General features: G+C 45.0%; 1 protein-coding gene across 3 annotated transcripts in view; it reads right to left on the bottom strand.

The window, feature by feature from the left end:
• ASB11 (ankyrin repeat and SOCS box containing 11) overlaps positions 1 to 20,877 on the bottom strand; it is a 77,638-nt gene that overhangs the window by 43,824 nt on the left and 12,937 nt on the right. For all 3 annotated transcript variants that reach the window (XM_030573335.1, XM_030573342.1, XM_030573358.1), the window contains exons 4-6: positions 20,517 to 20,667; positions 20,129 to 20,263; positions 19,068 to 19,259 (exon numbers count right to left, since the gene is read on the bottom strand). In XM_030573335.1, the coding sequence (XP_030429195.1) occupies positions 19,068 to 19,259; positions 20,129 to 20,263; positions 20,517 to 20,667 (478 nt within the window). The remainder of the gene's footprint in view (positions 1 to 19,067; positions 19,260 to 20,128; positions 20,264 to 20,516; positions 20,668 to 20,877) is intronic.

Consider the following 20,877-nt stretch of genomic DNA (forward strand, 5'->3'; position numbering starts at 1 on the left):
CAAGGAATGCAAAGATCAATCTAAGAGAATAAAAAGGCCTTTGAGTGGCTTATAACATGAGCTACTCTGGACAATGGGAAAATGTGCTGGATGGACCTATAGAGGCATAAAAAATAAACAGGAAATGTGAGTGAGGTAAAGGTATGGTTTACAACAACACTGCATACAAATGACAAGAAAGGCAGAGCAGAGAATGAAGAGTGCACAAGAATTAAAGAAAACTGCTTTTCAATTGTATAAGGAATCCAAGGTTGTTAAATCCTCTATGATACTTAATATAGTGATAGGAGTGATACCTGTTGGGTTAAGCACATCTCTGAAGTCTCAGATTAGCTTCTAAATGATGTGATCTTTAGTCATTGAAATCAACAGAAATTAGGTTCCTTGTTCATAGAAAAGTCACCTTGTTACAGGATGAAATGCTGTAGAGATACAGAAGCACGACAATATTCTAATCTTATTGATTCTTAAAGGATCCAATTCTCATTGACACTAAGGCCTTGTCATATAACCTAGTCCCAGATTTGGACCTTAGCGTCCAAAATATGGGGGTTAGCATGAAAACCTCCAAGCTTAGTTACCAGCTTGGACCTGGTACTGCTGCCATCACCCAAAAAATTAGAGTGTTTTGGGGCACTCTGGTCCCCCCGAAACCCTTCCCTGGGGACCCCAAGACCCAAACCCTTGAGTCTCACAACAAAGGGAAATAAATCTTTTCCCTTCCCCCCTCCAGGTGCTCCTGGAGAGATACACAGACACAAGCTCTGTGAATCTAAACAGAGGGACTCCACCCTCCCCGTTCCCAGTCCTGGAGAACAGAATTACCTCCCTCTTCACCCAGAGGGAATGCAAAATCAAGCTAGTAAATCTAACACACACAGAGTTTCCCCTGACTTCTTCCTCCCACCAATTCCCTGGTGAGTACAGACTCAATTCCCTGGAATTTCCCAATAAAGAAAAACTCCAACAGGTCTTAAAAAGAAAGCTTTATATAAAAAGAAAGAAAAATACATAAAAATGGTCTCTCTGTATTAAGGTGACACATACAGGGTCATTTGCTTAAAAGAATATTGAATAAACAGCCTTATTCAAAAAGAATACAATTCAAAGCACTCCAGCAACTATATTCATGTAAATACAAAAGAAAACCAATAGAAACCTTACTGCCTTACTATATTTTGTACTTACGACTTGGAAACAGAAGATTAGAAAGCAGGAAACAGAAGTCCTCCCATAGCCGAGAGAGATAGATTCAAGACAAAGGACTCACACACTACAAACCCTCCACCCAGATTTGAGAAAGTCTTGTTTCCTGATTGGTCCTCTGGTCAGGTGGTTTAGATTACTTCTTTCCAGGTGAAAGAGACATTAACCCTTAGCTATCTGTTTATGACAGGCCTGGCCTACACTTGGGGGAGAGGGGGGCGCGAGCTAAGTCGGTCAAAGTTACACAATTTCAGTTATGAAAATAGCATAGCTGAAGTTGATGTACTTAGAGCTACTTACCACAGTGTTTCACTGTAGTAGGTCGACTGTTCCTGTTTCCCCATCGACTCCGCCTGCGCTTCTCATTCCGATGGAGTATCGGAGTCGACGGGAGAGCGGTCGGAAGTCAATTTATCGCATCTTCACTAGATGCGATAAATCGACCCTTGCTGGATCAATCGCTCCAGAGGTAAATGTAGACATGCCCTAAGCCTTTTATTCCAGTGGTTCTCAACCAAGCATATGCGTAACCCTGGGAGTACACAGAGGTCTTCCAGGGCAGTGGTTCTCAAAGCCGGTCAGCCACTTGTTCAGGGAAAGCTCCTGGTGGGCCGGCACAGTTTGTTTACCTATCGCGTCCGCAGGTTCTGCCGATCATGGCTCCCACTGGCCACAGTTCACCGCTCCAGGCCAATGGGGGTGGCAGGAAGGGCGGCCAGCCAGGAAAGTAGCCAGGTGGAGGGAACAGGGGGAGCAGAAAAAAAGGTGCTACCTGCTATGGCGCTTTTACTGATGGGGTGGCACTCCGGGTCTTCAGCGGTACTTTGGCGGCGGGACTTTCACTTGCTCCACAGGTCTTCGGCAGCATTTCGGCGATGAAGCTTTAGTGCCACCGAAGACACCCGGAGCTAGTGAAGGGTGCCACCAAAGTGCTGCCGAAGACCTGGAGTGCCACCCTGTCAGTAAAAGCGCCACAGCGGGTGGCACCTTGGTTTTTTTCGCTCCCAGGTGAGTAAAATTAAAAAGGTGCCACTTGTGCTTGGTGGGGGAGCAGCCGCTGCCCTACTCCCCCTCTAGCTACACTACTGCAGCCAGCACATCCCTTGGCCCGCACCGCTTCCTTCAGCCCCCATTGGCCTGGAGCGGCAAACCACGGCCAGTGGGAGCTGTGATCGGCCAAACCTGTGGATGCAGCACGTAAACAAACCAGCCCAGCCAACCAAGGGCTTTCCCTGAACAAGCAGCAGACTGGCTTGAGAACTACGGTTCCAGGGGGTACATCAACACATCTAGATATTTGTCTAGTTTTACAGCAGGTTACACAAAAAGCAGTAGTGAAGTCAGTTCATACAGACATTGACTTGTTTATTCTGCTCTATATACTATATATACAGTAATGTAACTTGTGCATACGAACTATATTAGACATGCATTTTATGTCATTTACTGATGCACACAAGCATGTTAATGAGGTTGAAGTTGTCATGGTGTGTATGTGATTGCGATGTAAAAATTGATAGATTTTTGAAATGAGGAGCTGGAAGTAGCAGTAGTGGCAAAATTGTAAGAAACTGAAAATGACTAAAAAAAAATCATCAGTTCTGTGAGGAATATATTGCTTTTGGATTCACATCTTCAACAGCGATCCACCTCAAGCTTCATGTTTCCTTTGAGGAGAAACTCTATCAAATAACAGTATGAAGCTGGCACATTTGCAACAACATGTGAAGACAAAACACACTGTGCATGCGGGAAGCCAGTAGAATGTTTTCAAAGAAAGCTCTGAGTTCCAGACTTGCCAGGTTAAAATGAAAAAAACTTCAACTATTTCTACAAGATCACTCAGAGTTTCATATGTTATCTCCCTTCTCGTACCAAATTCAAAGAAGTGTACACAATTGTGGGAGATCTGATACTGCCTGCCACTGTGGCACTTGCAGAAAATATACTTCATAACAAAACCCAGCAGATACACTCAAGAAAGTACCCTTATCAAATGACACCGGGTGTTGCAGAATTGAAGAAATGGCTGAGGATATTGTCTCTTAACTTGTAGAGAAATTTAGAAGGGCAAAAACCTTCGCCCTTCAGCTTGATGAGTCCGTGGATATTAGTGGAGAAGCTCAAGTGATTGTGTATGTTTGATACCCTGAAACCACTGATATCAACGAGCACATGCTGTTTTGCAGAAGTATAAAGGAAAACTCAACAGCAGAGGACATTTTTAAACAAATTGACTTTTTTTCTGAACACAATTTGAGTTGGAATTTATGCACATTTGTTTGCACTGATGGGGTTGGTGCAATGACTGGGACAGTGAATGGACTTATAGCTAGAATCAGGAAAGAAAATCTTTCCTTGCAGTTGGTGCACTGTATCCAGGGCTGGCTCCAGCTTTTTTGCCGCCCCAAGCGGCGAAGCAAAAAAAAAGAAAAAGAAAAAAAAAAAGATAAAGCCGCGATCAGCGGCACTTCGGCGGCAGCTCAGGCACATGCTCAGCTCATTCTTTGGTGGCATTTCAGCGGCGGGTCCTTCACTCCAAGAGGGACTGAGGGACCTGCTGCCGAATTGCTACCAAAGACCTAGACTTGCTGCCCTTTTCCATTGGCCGTCCCAAGCACCTGCTTCCTTCGCTGGAGCCTGGAGCCGGCCCTGAGTGTACCATACACAGAGAGGCACTTGCTTCAAAAGAGGTGAGTTCTGAACTTCAAGAAGGTTTAAATGAGTGTGTCAACTTAATCAAGTCCAGGCAACTCAATGCTCACCTGTTTTGCATTCTTTGTGAAGAGATGGGGTCAGAACATCAGCAACTGTTGCTTCACATAGGTTCACTGGCTTTCAAGAGAGGAAAGTACTTGACAGATTGTTTGAATTACACACAGAAGTTCACACATTTCTTTCTGATTATTCATCCCTTTTTACCCCTGTGTTCGACAATACTGAGCGGTTAGCTCAACTTCCCTACCTCGCTGATATATTTAGCAAGCTGAATGATCTAACTTTGACCATGCAAGGCCATGACACCAATGTTCTGAATCTCGATGATAAAGTGAATGCTTTTATCAAGAAAACTGAATTTTGGAAGTCCAAATGCGGCTTCATGTGTATGTCACTGATATCTGCACAGGCGAAATTGAGCAGAGCAAACTTAAAGAACTAATAGATCATTTAGCCCATCTGATGGGACGCCTGCCCCACACTGGGCTCTAAGCAGTTAATAGAGACCTAGGGAAGTTGCGCAGGAGGCAGCCAATCAGAGAAGGGCTGAAGGGAGCAGCCAATCAGGGCCAAGCAAGCACATATGAAAAGGGAGCTGCAGGGCAGAGGAAGGAAGTTCTCTGCTGGGAGCCCAGGGAGGAAGGACTGTGTCTCTGGAGGGCTGAGAGAACTGCCAGCACCCTGGACAGAACAGTGCTGCTAGTAGGACCGGGGGAGTGAGTGACAGATCCTAGCTAGCTGCTGGGGTTTGCAGGCGGAGGCCATGAGGTAAGGGCAAAGAGGATGCTGGGGCCACTGATATTGACCAGAAAATTCACTGCAGGAGTCTCTAAGATATTCTATATACTAAGAGAAGTGGCTCAACAGTGGCCTGCAGGTCCCCTGGAAGGGGGGAGTAGGGGGCACAGTGTGTGGCATGACCTGAGGGCTGTGTCACCGAAGAGGATGTTGCAGTCCTTGGAGAGACATGGGTCCTATAGCAGGAGTAATGGTGGCAAGGCACCACCCAAAGAAGGGTATGATCATGCAGAGCTAATTCCCAAGACAACCAGCAGGAGGCGCCACAGTGGTGAGTGAATCCTGTTACAGCCCACTTGACATCAGAATTCAAGTCATATTTCCCAAACACTCAACACAACTCAGCTCAACCTGAGTGGATAAGAAACCCATTGATTTTGTCAGATGTTAGCAGCAGTAACCTCTCTGCCGGTCAGCAAGAAACTCTTCTTGAGCTGTGATCAGAGCGTGGCCTGTAAATGAAATGTAATGTCTCCACACTAACCCAGTTATGGTGTTTAGTACAGAAATTACACTGACCTTGGGAACCAGACTCTGGATGATCTGTAACCTTTTGGGTCAAATTATCTTTGTGAAGTCTCATTTTCTACTATGACTGCCATTAAGACAAAAAGTAAGAATAAACTCAATGTGGAGAAAAACCTAACTGTTACTGTCACTTCACTGCCTCCCAGAATGACAAGGATGACGAGTGAAAAATAGTCTTAAGTATAATATTTATATCCCAATCAATGTATTTGATAATTATATGGTACAAATGAGAAAGTAAGCAGTTTTTGAGTAATAGTGTGCTGTGACACTTGTAGTTTTATGTCTGATTTTATAAATAAGTAGTTTTTAAGTGAGGTGAAACTTGGAGTACACAAGACAAATCAGACTCCTGAAAAGGGTATGGTAGTCTGGAAAGGTGGAGAACCTTATATGCTTCACGAATGGTGTGGAATGGAATGGAATGCTAACTGTATTATACTGTTGAGCCACTAGATGGTGGAATGCCATTAGATAAATCAAGAACTAAAGCAAAATCTTATTTGACAAAAACCATGTGGGGCAGAAATGTTGGGGGGTTGGCTGTATTTGTCCCAGTCAATCGTCTTAAGAAAGGGGCTTGTTCCTTTAGCTATTGATGTAGCTATTCAGGAATGCATGTGTCCTCCTGTAAGTTTCAGGCATTTTGTATTCCAGTTATACTGATTCCTGTACCTTTTTTCATTTTTCCTTTTGTCAGGCAAGCTGGAGGTGCAAAAAATGTAGTTGGGCTTTCTAACACTAAGCACCCCTCTGTTCATACCCTATACGCTATTGTAATAATCTTTGTACATAATATGCCTTGTAAGGTATCATTTGAAAACTAATCATGAACTGACCATTAATATTCTTGCATGATGTATGGATGCAGAAGCTATTAAAAGTTATGGATATATGCTGGAATTATGACTAAAGTGTGTTTAAATTAGGGAAATCAGAGGATGTTGGTAAACATGTTGCTTTAGACAAAGGAATGTGTATTTGATTTGCTGACCTGCTGGCTCTTTCCGCAAAGACAAAGAAGGTCCAATTTTAGATATTAAGTAAGCACAGCTATTAAGCTAACAAGTGGGGGAAGAAAAAGCAGAAGCTTCCTTCACCATGTTGGTGTCACTAGGCATAAATCTAGGCCTCAGTGAACCAAAGCTCCTCCATGTTGAACTCTACTTGATCTAGAAAGCTAGCAGCTGTGAAATTAAATGTGTAACAGTAAGTTAGTTGCAGCACAGCTAAAACCGGTCTAAAGCAGTGGTGATAAGGCCTGTGCACCTTTAGCAGAAGGACAAGATAACTTGCAGAAGGAAAACTTACTATTGAGCTGCCGCGGCCAAGATTACTTAATGCACCTGCGTTTACGTAACTGCTACAGGGGGAGGAAGGAGGAGGGGGGGAGAAAGAAAAAAAAACTTATAAAAAGGAAAAAGCTGCTTGTGTAGGGGTGCATGATTTGAGGTGTTCGTCTCCTTGCACCGCTTTGAGATCTCAGATAAACTTTGCTTGCTTCTCCACCCTGGTGTGTGTTCATTGGCACTTCGCACTCTGGGCAACAAACCACTGTAGCTTGCCTCGGGCACCCTCTGTGTTGGCAACTGTTCTTGGCATCCCAGGGTGGGCTCGAGGCTAAAATTAGCCTTGCCCAGATCCCTCCTGGTGGTCAACGGATCGCGGCGATGACCGATGCCCAGTGCACACCGGTGACTTCACCGGGGGCCTCGAGGGAGACGCAGTTCGACTGACCTCGGAGGGCACAACGGTGCAACGCGCTCGAGTAGTGGAGAAGCAGTTGAGGGTGACGGTGAGGAACTGGTCCCTTGGATAAGGCAGGAACAGTCCAGTTGTCTGGACTTTCTCTGTTAGGACCTGGGGACGCCCAGTGTCTTCCTGCGGCATGGAGCAGGGACAGAGTAAAGTGGGCAAGGCATGGTGCACACCCCTAGAATGCAATCTAGTGAATTGGAAGGTGTTTGGTTTGGATCTGATGACTAAGCATAAACTGAAAAAGTTCTGTATAGTAGACTGGCCTCAATATCAACTAAAGGACCAGACAAGGTGGCCACCGGCAGGATCACTTAACACGATCCTCCAATTACTCCTGTTTTGTCAGCGAAGGGGTAGCTTCTGAAGCTGTTTGTATGGAGAGCTCTTGTAAAAAAAAAATCTCCCACCGTAGCTCCTGTTCTTCCCCCTGTCTGGCAGAGTGCAAGGATTCAAAAGCAGGTTAGGGATAGTGCAGGACAAAGGAGGGACCTGTTTAGAAAAGGGAGACCCTATGTCCTAGTGCACTCTCTCCCTATTGTAGCTAAAAAGCAAGATCAGATGCAGAATGGTACTGGGGGCCAGTGTGAGTGACTGTTACCGGAAGACGCCCAGAGTACCCTGTGAAGCAAAACCTCATGACCAGGACTACTGTAACGCAAACCCGGTAACTAGTGGATCTTTAGGAGGTCCGACCCATGGTGGGCTGACTCGACCTGGCATCGTCCGGTGAGGAAGCTACCTGGGTCTAGGGGCATGTGTACCCATCTTCCATCCCCCTTTCCTTTCCGTGTGGGCTACTGACAGTCTGATCATCTCACTGGATGCAATCAGAGTAAGCGGCGCCGTCTCCCAGAGACTAGCCGACGCTCTTTGCTGAAGGGAGGTGTAGGAGGGTTGTGGCCATCCTCATTAGCCTCTCCTGTGTGAGTACCCTGTAGGGAAAAATCCTTACTTTATGAGCCGCTAGCACGGACAGCGCACCCTCCCTGTGTGTGTAAGTGGAAAATGGGTGGGGGGACAGTCTAAACATTCCACCTCTCCCCCTAAGGGTACCCCCACATATTACATGTACGTACATTATGGTTCAACAACCTGCAGGTATTTAGAGAATTGGAATATTTACACGCGTGAAAATCCATCTAAACAATGCCCGCTAGAAGGTACTTCAATCTAGATAAGATCATACATCTAAGAGGAGCATTTAATCACCAAAAAGCCCTGACACAGCGTGAGCAAATTTGTCTGTTGAGGAAAGGAACGGGTTAATTTGAAATTCAGCTTGGCCCAGGGATAAAAAGAAAGTTGCTCTGCGTTCAAGGTCAAGAATCAACGCAGACTATGCTAAGTACAAAGAAAAATTGCTTTCAGCCCCAGCTGGCTGTGGAAAAAGGAAAATTGACAGAGGCGAACCAAAGGCAATATAAGTTACAGAACTGAGATTACATTTGCAAAGCTTAACTGTCCAGTAAGATCCAACGGTGTGCCTTTGTGACCCTGGAGCCGGTGTGGCTTGGTGACACCAGAGAAGCCACAGGCAGACGACCTGGACTGGAATCTCTGAAAGAGATGCTGCAGGAGATTCCAGGGTGTAAAAGAACAGCCCTCCCAAGAGTGGAAGCATGTTGGAAATTCTGGACAAGCTGTATACAGGATAATCTCCCATCCACCTCTCCCCTTTCTCTGAACATTATACACAGAAGTGGCCAGTCTGGATGTACGTGTGTGAGTATGAAAGGGGCTTCGGGCTTGGGGCATTAACGTTTTCCTGAGTGATGTGGGAGTGTTCCCAACACTCTCCGTTGTTTTATTATTTTATTAATGGAGCTTTAAAAATTCAGTTATATGATGTGTTTTCTTTATCTTCCCCCAATGATCCTGTAGTGTCAGCCTGATTACCTGACACGAGGGATAGATTGGTAACAGAAATTTGTCACAGTTTGGTGAGCAATTAAAAAGGGGGGAGCCCTGCAGAATTTACATCATCTAATTGTTTTACCCTTTTATTTTATGTTTGCTTTGCTTGGTACTGTTGGTGTTATATGTTGAGAACTGCATGAGTAAAAGTGAGCCTTAATAGGATAAGGAAACGCTATCTGGTTCTGGTTCTGTTCTGTTTAACCGATTACTGTTGTTTTTCTGCTCTGTTCATTTGGGCATTAGGAGTGTGGGCGGAACTGAACCTCTCGTTCGTAATTCCTCGGAGTGGAAGCCACGCGTGCGAGGAAGCTCTGAGGTCAAATTGAGATCCTTCTGTCCCGTCCCCTGTAGCGGTCACTGTATGGAAGTGAGAAATCCTGGCTTAGACTGTAAGTTCCTCTGCTCTGTGTAATTCTCTTTTCTGTTTAAGTGTCAACAGACAGATAGATGGGTCTCTGGGTAAACCCTCTAAAGGGGTTTGGATTATATGTTAAGTAAATGGCCTTTGCCCAATGGGCCATGTGTTTTTGTCCATGTGACAAGCCTCATGAGGGAGGACTCAGGTAGTCTTGCGAGTAAGAATGTTTAAGGGAAGAGACCAGAAGGGGTGAGGGCTAGTTGAGAAGCCCACCCTCCTAGCTAAACTGGTAGAGGAACAAGTTGGTGCCCATGGAAGGGACGGTTCAGCAAGAAAAGCAGGATCGGGCCCAGGCAGGCAGGCAACAGACAGAGAGATTGGAAAACAGATTGGAAAACCTTTAATGGTGTAGTGGAAGGAAGGAGTCAATAAGTGTAAGCATGGGGATTTCAAATACCCAGGACTTACTTGGAATGGTGATTAAAGTTGATAAAAGTAGCTGTTGGGAGACAAGCAAGTGATTTAAAGGAGAGTGAGAAGTGAACTCTGTAGTTGCTGGAGGGAACAGCAGCTGAACTTTGTAAAAATGCTAAAGAAGAAAGTTCTCGGTGTCTGTGAAATGTTTGTAAATAAATTCAGGCAAAGAAATTATTGGTCTGCAATTATTTGTGAACAATTAAGTTAAATTAGCTGAAGAATGTATACAGTGTTATGTAATTGAAAACCTGGGCTGCCTATGAAACAAATACAAGAAAATATGGGGTAATTCCTCTGTTTTGCCTGAAGTCAACAAGGGTGTTTGTATATTTTATGCGATGATTGTCTGCCCAGAAGGGGTAGACCTCTGTTGTTGTTTTTTTTGTCTTTCAGATAACCAGAGAAAACTGATGCCAGCTGAACAGCATTCAACGTACCATGCATTTACTGGCACAATAGGAATTATGTTTTGTGTTCTATGTTCTGTCTTGTGGTGTTTGTCTTGTGGCCGGAATTGTTGTGTTTAATATTTTTATAAAATAATCTAGTTTAAAATCAAACAAGAAGGTTAAATTAAAATGTAGATACTCATCTTGTTCAACTTGGAATACAAAGTGTTTGGATAAATCAGGAGAATGTGATATACTAAAGTCTAATGCATTTCCTTAAGTAAGAAAAAGAAACTTCATTGGCCAAATTGTTAATTGCAAAAATTGTTGTTAAAATTTGCATACCAACAGTCTTTGGAAGCAAAGACATGAAAAGTTAACCCACTCCCCATATTGTACATGGGATCTTTCTGGCTACCTCAGATTTCTAGCCAGGGGGCTGGGGATGGTGGAAAGCTATTGGACTAGAGGTTGAATTGAATGAACTCCTCAAAGTGGGTGTGCTTGTTCTAGCTTGTTGCTCCAAATTTCTGTAATAAGGTTGCAAAGAATCCTGTGGCACCTTATAGACTAACAGACGTTTTGGAGCATGAGCTTTCGTGGGTGAATACCCACTTCCTCAGATGCATGTATTCACCCACGTAAGCTCATGCTCCAAAACGTCTGTTAGTCTATAAGGTGCCACAGGATTCTTTGCTGCTTTTACAGATCCAGACTAACACGGCTACCCCTCTGATACTGTAATAAGGTTATTTTAGTAAAAGAGTATGTGTGGCATATATTGAATAATCAGACTAATGTACTGTATAATGACAATGCTTATGTGTTCATTGTTGGGAAAAAGGTGTATAAGTGAAAAGTGGAAGTTTCCTTTGCAGGTTAAAAGAAGCCAAGAAGGGGGGAAAAAAATTAGCTCGCAAGCTTAGGCTATAGATAAGACACTGACTCCATTCAAGGACACTGCTCACAGTTAAGACTTGGCTAACAACCAGGAAAAGGAGGGCTTGAATTTGCCCATGCAGCTATAAGGTTTGCAAAACACTGCCAGACACTAATGAAATGCATTAGGTTTCTTTTCTCACAGGTAAAGAAGCGCTACCCGAAGACCCTAGCAGCCCTGCCACTCCTTGGAACCAGAAAACTGGATTGATGTAAAGGTCCACCAACGAAAGACTGCTTTGGCTCCATGCTGAAAAGGCCCTTATTAAGCCTTGCTGACTACCAACACCACTGTGAAGTGCCAAAGGCTGACTGCTTGGACCCACGATTCTGACTGCAAAAAGACCCCTCCACCTCGTGAGAATTCTCCTATTGATGCTTAGCCTATTTCTCCTTCTAGCTCCACTGTGCCTTCTGGACAGTAGGGAAAAAGTACAAGGTGAAGTGCTAGTAACCTCTCCCTTGTCCATTGACAGATCTACTGTGCCTTTGAATTTTTCTAGAAGAATCAAAACCATTACAGGGTGATGTGCTGGTAACCTCTCCCCTGCAGGATGCTGAACCACGACTGTTTCGGAAAAGAAGAAGGAACACTCAGAAATTGCCAAAGTCCAGGAATCCCTGACTAGAAAGGACATTAAGAACTGACCCTGGTGAAGAAACAAAGAATTATACACTGGCGGGAGGACATTTGTGGGACCCATGCTTGGGAATGTGGTATTGATTGGAGCTTGAGGTTTATTCTACTGGCTGCGCCCTGTGTCCTGGAGATTGACTAATAATGTAATCCCCCCTCTTATGCTATTAATGTTGATGCCCTTTGAAAGTACCTGACAATAGTTAAATAACAGGTGTATCATAGTACTACATCAAGGAAAAATGGTATTGAATATCACTGAGGCTGGGAAGGCATTCCAGTGGGATCTAGCATGTTTAGGAATTCGGGATTTCCTGAATGACCAGCTGATGGCCATTCAGAGTAATCTTGAGTACCAGACTTGGCCCACTGCCCTTACAGACGCATCAGAAATACCATCTGATCTGTGATCATGGAGACATACGTGGACACTTCCTGGGTGGAAGTGTGGCTTCCCAGGGCGGGGTGTGCACCCTTATAGGGGATGAATGCTGTACTTATGTCCCAGAAAATGCACAGGATATTAACAAGCACATCCTGTCAGCCAAACAGGCTTTTGAACAGTGGAAGGCCTAAAAAGGGGAACCCATTATTTCTGATTCCCTCCGGGACTGGTTACGCAACCTAGGGGGACTGGAGGGAGGCATTGTTCGCCTCCTGCTCACTGGTGTGGTGTTGTGTATCATTACTCTCCTTTTGTTTGCTTTCTGTAAAGCACTCCTACATAGAATGTGTACCTCCCGTTCCCCAGGAAATCCCGCTATACTCCCTCATTAATGACCCCAGCTCCCTAGAGCTTAATCGCTTTTTGTCCTCAAAGTATGAGAAAACTCAGCCAAAAGTTTGTTGAGTATTCTCAAAGGAGGGAGTTGTTGGTGTCACTAGGCATAAATCTAGGCCTCAGTGAACCAAAGCTCCTCCATGTTGAACTCTGCTTGATCTAGAAAGCTAGCAGCTGTGAAATTAAATGTGTAACAGTAAGTTATCAGTTGCAGCACAGCTAAAACCAGTCTAGAGCAGTGGTGATAAGGCCTGTGCACCTTTAGCAGAAGAACAAGATAACTTGCAGAAGGAAAACTTACTAACGAGCTGCCGCGGCCAATATTACTTAATGCACCTGCGCTTACGTAACTGCTACAGGGGGAGGAAAGAGGAAGGTGGGGGGAAGAAAGAAAAAAAAACGTATAAAAAGGGAAAAGCCGCTTGTGCAGGGGTGCATGATCTGAGGCGTTCGTCTCCTTGCACCACTTTGAGATCTCAAATAAACTTTGCTTGCTTCTCCACCCTGGTGTGTGTTCATTGGCGCTTCGCACTCTGGGCAACAAACCACTGTTTCTTGCCTTGGGCACCCTCTGTGCCTGCAACAACCACTAGCCTCCACCTTGCCTTCCTCACTGCTTGAATACACTTTACTTTGAGAGGGAACCTTCAGAACGAAGAATCAATTTCAAGTATTTACTGGTCTATAAAGACAGTGGAGCTGAACCCCAAGTGATAAGCAATTGAATCAACCGTATATGATGTTACTGCACTATGAGAGCGAGGTCTTTTCTGAAAGCTAATGCACACTGGTGATTAATACCACTGTTCAATGTATGTATTAACACTACATGAGGAAATATGGATACTTAATGATAATATCTCTTAAAGTCTCTGGCAAAACAGGTTCCACCCTGGACAGGAAAAAAGGCAGCTATTACTTGTCTGCTATGTAAATTAAGCATGGCGCAATCAAAACAATGGAAGCTTCCTTTACATACAGGGGGATAGCAGGACCACAGGAAGGGAAAAACAGCATGAAATCATCCTGTCTCTTAAAACAAGTTTACTGAACTTTGGAAGCTATAAGCAAGGATGGAAGCCATCTTTGGCATCCATCATTAGGCAGACATAAGGGAATAGAACAGGAGTACTTGTGGCATCTTAGAGACTAACAAATTTATTTGAGCATAAGCTTTCATGGGCGACAGCCCACTTCATTGGATGCATAGACTGGAACATACAGCAAGAAGATATTTATACATACAGACAACATGAAAAGTTGGAAGTAGCCATACAAACTGTAGGAGGCCAATCAATTGAGATGAGCTATCATCAGCAGGAGAAAAAAAAACCTTTGAAGTGATAATCGAGATGACCCATAGAAAGTGTAAGGATACTTAACATGGGGAAATAGATTCAATTAGTGTAATGACCCAACCATTCTCAGTCTCTAACTGGGAACTTCAAGACAGATTTTCTACAATCTCACTGGAAGCGGGGAAAATACATGAGGATTAGTCAAAAGCTATTAGTGGACCAACATTTAGGAAGGGATCTAATAAAGATTTTGAATTCTACAGGTTGCTAGATCTATCCTATTAAATAAGCAGGGTCCAAATAGCTTGCCTCAGATGAAAATGTGCTGTAAAACTGTAAGGCTAAAGGAAAGAATAATTCAGCTCAGCATGTATTTCAGAGCTATTCATTATACAGAGCCTTAGGGTTTGGCTACACTTGCAGGTGTGCAGCGCTGGGAGTTAAAGCTGTCTTCATACAGCTGTGTAGGGAAAGCACTGCAGTGTGGCCACATTTGCAGCATTTGCAGCGGTGTTGGGAATGATGCATTATGGGCAGCTATCCCACAGAGCACCTCTTCCCATTCTGGCGCCATGGGTTGTGAGAAGGAGGCGGGTCATTTTGTTTCCTGTCCCATCGCCCCATGATGCATCACTTCACATCCCAGCAATCCTTGTTCTTCCGTCCACGTTTGGTGCCATCATGACTCTCCCAGTGGTTTCTGTGCAGCACGATTTCTGTGGGAAATAGAGCCTGAACTGCTGAGGAGTATGCTGACGAGTCTCACCAGCACATCACGTTTGGCAGTTGAGCTTTTCCTTAAGATCCAAAGTAACAGTGAGGAGTCCGACGATGATAGCGAGTCACGTGACACATACGACACAAAATTGCTGCTGGCATTCACGGAAATGCTCAGCACTGTGGAACACCGCTTTTGGGCTCAGAAAACGAGCACTGAGTGGTGGGATCATATCGTCATGGAAGTCTGGGATGACGAGCAGTGGCTGCAGAACTTTTGGATGAGAAAAGCCACTTTCGTGGGATTGTGTGATGAGCTCACCCCCACCCTGCGGCGCAAGGACACAAGGTTGAGAGCTGCCCTGCCAGTGGAGAAGCGGGTGGCTATTGCAATCTGGAAGCTGGCAACTCCAGACAGCTACCGATTGGTCAGGAACCAGTTTGGACTGGGAAAGTCGACCATTGGAATCATGTTGATGCAAGTTTGCAGGGCCATTAATCGCATGCTGCTAAGAAGAACCGTGACTCTGGAGAACATGCAGAACATTGTGGATGGCTTTGCGCAAATGGGTTTCCCTAACTGTGGAGGGGCGATAGATGGGATGCATATTCCTATTCTGGCACCACCCCACCTAGCATCTGAGTACGTTAATCAGAAGGGGTATTTTTCCATGGTTCTCCAGGCGCTTGTAGATCACTGTGAGCATTTCACTGACATTAACACAGGCTGGCCCGGAAAGGTGCATGATGCATGCATCTTTCGGAACACTAGCCTCTTCAGGAAGCTGCAGGCCAGGACTTTTTTCCCAGACCGGAAGATCACAGTAGGGGACATCGAAATGCCCATTGTGATCCTTGGAGACCCCTCTTACCTGTTAATGCCGTGGCTCATGAAACCGTACACAGGGAACCTTGACAGGAGCAAGGACCAGTTCAACTACAGGCTGAGCCGGTGCCAAATGACTGTGAAGTGTGCTTTTGGCCGTTTAAAGGGCCGCTGGCGATCTCTGTATGGGAAGCTAGACTTGGGGGAAAGCAGCATCCCCGCAGTTATATCCGTGTGCTGTACCTTCCATAATATTTGTGAAGGGAAGGATGAAAGATTTTAGTCAGGCTGGGACCTCTGAGGTTCAACGCCTGGATGCTGAATTTGCACAGCCAGAGAGCAGGGCTACTAGAGATGCCCAGCATAGGGCTGCAAGGATTAGGGATGCCTTGAGGGAGGAATTTGAGGCTGAAAACCAACAGTAATGATTGGTGCCTTGCACCGGAGTGAAATGCAGTGGTTACAATATTAGTAGGAATCTGTGTTTCCTAAACTGATTTGCTGTGCCTGTTTCTTTCCTGGGCTAAGGTATCTTTGACTTTCTGCAATAATAAAGGCTGTTTTCAAAGCCAAGAATTCATTTATTGAAAAGAAAATTACTTTATTGACAGACACACAACTTTTTGGGAACAAAAAAGGGCAGGGGGGGTGGCGTGCTGTACAAACACATGGGTACATTTCTATAGAAAACTATTATTTCATTCCTATTAAACAGGAATGGGCTTCTCCCACTAGGATATCACCATCCACTCTCAACTGACCAGCCTTCTCCCATCCTTATACATATAAAATTTAAAAACTACATTTAAAAATGTACATTTTAAAATTTAAAAACTACATACAGCTGTGAACTGTACAGTCACAGGTTTGAATATGTGCTGTCTGGAGTGCTGTGCAATGACTGCCGCACTTCAGGATGGCTATACTGAATGGGAGTTGAGTGCAGAGGGTAATGGACATAGTTCTCAGGGCTGGATGGTGAACGTACAGGTGTTGGATGCAAGTGGTGGTGGTAAGAACCTGGGTGCTGGGGAAGGGGGTTTTGAGCTGACATTGGGGCACAAGGGAAAGAGCTTTGGGACGAGGGAGGGGGCGCGATAGTGCCCTGCCTGCATGGCTACGAGTGCCTGGATAGAGTCCGCTTGGTGTGCCAGGATGCTTATCAGCTGCTTTGTGCTTTTCTTCCTGTCCACTGCGTTTTTCTGGCGGATCCTGCTTTCCCTTTCCCTCCAGTCCTGCACTTTTTGATTCTCTGTGACAGAGTGCTGCATAACTGCTTGCAGCATGTCTTCTTTGCTTTTTCGCGGCTTCTTCCGGAGGTTTTGTAGCCTCTGAGCTGTTGATAACACAGGCAGCCAAGATCTCAAGGTTGCTTCTGGAAAGGTAAAATGCAACACTTAACAGAGGCAGCATTGTTTATACCAGACAGTTATTCCCACACAGTTCAGGAATGTAACAGTTTTCACAATAGCATAATTTTCCCGTCCCAAAGAGAGCGGACATAACCCACGGGAGCCCTGAAATGGTGAGTAAGGGGGACTGATTGCTTCAGGACCTTACTGTCCTCGGGGTTTCTATGCGTTGGGGAAAGCAAACAGCTGCCAGGGGCACCTACACTGAACACTATCCCAACATTTTCCACAGGAGTTGATCCTGGAAGATATCTCGCTGCTGTGGGTCACCTGGGAAGTGCAGGAGGGTCTTCTACAGCAATGCAGATTCCACCCTGCCCCTATGCAGCTTGCCTCTGTCTTGCAATGGTCCCCCCACCCCTCGTGGCACAGTGATGAGAACGCGTTAGCCTGACTGGGACAAGGACCACAGTGGGTCTCCCAATAAACTTGTGCAAGCGCATTGCCCACGCTCTGGCTGAAACTTTTGAAGAGATTACTGAGGCCGATTACCATGATGTGATAGACCACATCAATGATTTGTTCCGCATCTAGGCATGCATGCATGCAGCCCTAACCCTCCCTCCTCTCCCGAAAAATTTCCATCCTGAAAATAAAAGCCACTTACCGGAACCCACTCTGTTTGTCCTTCACCAAGTACCGGCTGCTGCAACTGGCTACCTTCCTCTGGCTTGAGAAGAACTCCTGGCTGCATGCCTCCAGGGACTCCCCCACCACAGTACCCTCACTCTTGGTTTCCTCCTCCTCCTCCTCCTCTTCTTCCTCCCGCTCTGAAGTGTCCATCGTGGTCCTCGGAGTGGTGGTGGGGTCACCCCAAGTATCGCATCCAGCTCTTTGTAAAAATGGCAGGACGTGGAGGCAGCACCGGAGTGGTGGTTTCCCTTGCAGGCTTTGCAATAGGCACTCTGCAGCTCCTTCACTTTAACCTTGCACTGCAGCGCGTCCTGGTCATAGGCCCTTTCCAGCATGGCCCTTGATATCTGCCCATAGGTATCGTAATTCCTACGGCTGGAGTACAGCTGGGACTGCACAGCTTCCTCCCCCCAAACACTGATGAGGTCCAGCAACTCGCCATTGCTCCATGCTGGGGCTCGTTTGGCGCGTGGAGGCATGGTCACCTGGAAAGATTCACTGATTGCACTCCACATCTGGCTGAGCAAACAGGAAGGGGATTTTTAAAATTCCCGGGGCATTTAAAGGGCGGGTCACCTGAGGCCAGGCCAGTAGAGTTCGAACTGATGAGCAGAGTGGCTGAACAGGCATTCTGGGATACCTCCAAATACCTCTGGAGGCCAATAACAACACTTTTGGTAGCCACACTGGCGGAGCAGCGCTGCATCAGCAGCGCTATAGTCGTTATTCCCCAGGCCGAGGTGGAGTACAACCAGCGCTGTAGCCAGGGAAATACAGCGCTTTATGTGCCTTGCAAGTGTGGACAATGAATGAGTTGCAGCGCTGTAAAGCCACTACCAGCGCTGCAACTCTCCAGTGTAGCCAAGGCCTTAGCTGTGCATTTCACTCTACAAAACAAGTAGAGATGCAGTTTCTACCCTCCAGAGTCAGATGTACATATGAAGATAAAAAACAGCATGGCAAGAATTCCACATGAGAGGAAGGTGCAAGATGAGATGGCTAAAATGTTGGCACACCTCTAGTACAAAGTTTCTTCCAAATAGATTTTTAAATGGTACCAGAAATACTCTAGGAGAGGCATTGATCTAACAGAATGCTTCCTGAAGCCTCATGAAACAGCAGTAATATGAGAAGCTGAATAGCCAACTGGGCTTAAGTTCCACTTTCTCATTGTAACCAAGTTATACACATTCATGGAGCTGTTTACGCAGGGAGCTGTACAATGAGACTCAGTAACATCCAAGTTGATGTATACATTTCATTTGGGATTTCTGGTTTGTATGCAAAATAGTTGTTGGCTTGCTCTCTCAAATATGGTTGATAATAATAGTAATAAATAAAAATACTTGGCATATATATATGTCACTTCTTATTCATAGTTTTCCAAGGACTTTACAAAGGCAGATAAAGACTATCCTCATTCAATAGATAGGAAACTGTGGCACATAAAAATGGAGCGACTTGCCTGCCATCACATAGGCAGTCAGTGGCAAAGCTAGGAACAGAACTGAGATCTCTTGGCTCTCATTCCTGTGCCCTGTCTTGAAACATCCTGGAGAATCTCAGAGAACTAACAGAGGGAGCAGCTGTATGTGGAAAAGCAAGATGAACATGAAAAAAATACTTATGTAAAGGAAATAAAAATTGTCCAGTTAAAAAAAGAAAGAGCCATTACCTTCCCGAAGCAAGAGGGCCTGTTCCACTTTACTGTTGGGGGCTGCCAGATCAAGGGCACATTTGAATTCAGCATTTCTGCGTGTCAAGCTAGCGCCATAGTCTGTTAACAAGTTGACTGCTTCTGCGCTGGATTTCCTAACTGCAGCATGGAGTGGAGTGTCTAATCGTTTACCCAAGTCAACACTGGCTCCTTAAAAGAACACACACAGAGATAAGAATAGACCAGGGTTAGCTTTAGGAGGAAGCAGAGAAACACATGAAGGGCTGAGTCTAAGATTTCTATCACACACTTTGGTTTCCATCATTAGCATCAATAAATGAAGTGCACCTGATGGCACAAAGGACTTGCTATCTTCTCTTGATCAGAGCAGTGCTCAAAATTCAGAAGTCACATGGCTACTATATTAGCATCAAGAGTAGCGGTAGGATGAGGAGAATGGAGAATCAACAGGAGTTGAGCCAATGCTGAACTTTTTGACTACCAAATGAGCGAGTGTTTAAAATCTAAAGTTGCTTCCATCTGATTAATTCAAATGGCCAGAAAAGCATGTTTTTAACATTTAATTAAAATAATTTTGGAAGGTCCAGGAGTAAAATGCTTATCCTGAGCTGGCCAGAGCCTTAGCTGGTGTCAATCAGGATAGCTGCATTGGCTAAAACAAGCCATACCACTTGAGGTACTGCCCTGCTGTGTGTGGGATCTTCATGATCACTAAAGGGATTATTCTTTTGAGTGGTCGGTTAGCAGATCTGCTCCCTCTGCATGTGGTGAGCAGTGGAAGAGTGAATGCTTAGTATGCTTGGCTATTTATTTTATAAAAATCAAAAGGAGCTGATGCAGGTCAAGGGCAAACAATATACCAAGACAGTTCTTTGTAGCTCCTCTCATCATCATCTTTGAATGACAGAATCCCCTTTTTTAACCCAATCTCAAAATTCTTGGTCCTCCAAGGAGTCATGAGAATTAAATGCTAATATCAGGAGCAGGGAGGGATTAAGGAGAAACAATAGGTGGTGGCTTCAAATATCTTCAGCTTCCCCTCCTCTGCCCCAGAGCACCTAGTTCGAGAAGCTTCTTGACACAGTCTGTCCTCTGATACATGCAGGCCACATAAAGGGGTGTTCCGTGCTGTGAATCTTCTTGGTCAATGTCAACGTCATTGGCCACAAGAATTTCCATACACTCCCTGTGACCTGGATAACACAGAAGAGAGGTCATCTCAACTCAGTGCCTCTCTGCAGGATGCCCGACAAACACACACTATATAGATAACATTAGAATAGAATACACAGAACTCTTTATAGAATAGGATGGAATAAACCAAACACACATTTATCACTATGGCCCAGATACTTCAGATGCAGATGAATTTTCCACAATTATTTAGGGAGGAAAAACAAAGCCAGATCTATTTATAGTTAGCTGTACTCAAAGCCTTAAAATTACCTCTCTTTACTGCTTCATGAATAGGTGAAGCAAGGTGATTCTCTAGCTGTGGTGTGCCTCCGAATTCAAGCAGCATGTTCACACAAGCTGCACTGCCACTACAGCAGGCATTAAAGAGAGGAGTGATCCCATCAATAGTGACTGCATTGACCTGAAACAGCAAGACAGACAGACAATAATCTGTTTTAAAAGGGACACACGTCCATTGGAAACCACCTGCATCTCAACGCTAAATACAGCGTAAGAAGAAGACACTGATTTTAATTAATGTCAGAGCCCATATTAGTCAACATATTCAGAGTGTAGGAGAGACTCTGTAGGACAGACATTACCCATCAAGTGCCACCCAGCTTCTCAGGGT

This window comes from Gopherus evgoodei, chromosome 1 (assembly GCF_007399415.2).
Source record: "Gopherus evgoodei ecotype Sinaloan lineage chromosome 1, rGopEvg1_v1.p, whole genome shotgun sequence".
NCBI lineage: Eukaryota > Metazoa > Chordata > Testudines > Testudinidae > Gopherus > Gopherus evgoodei.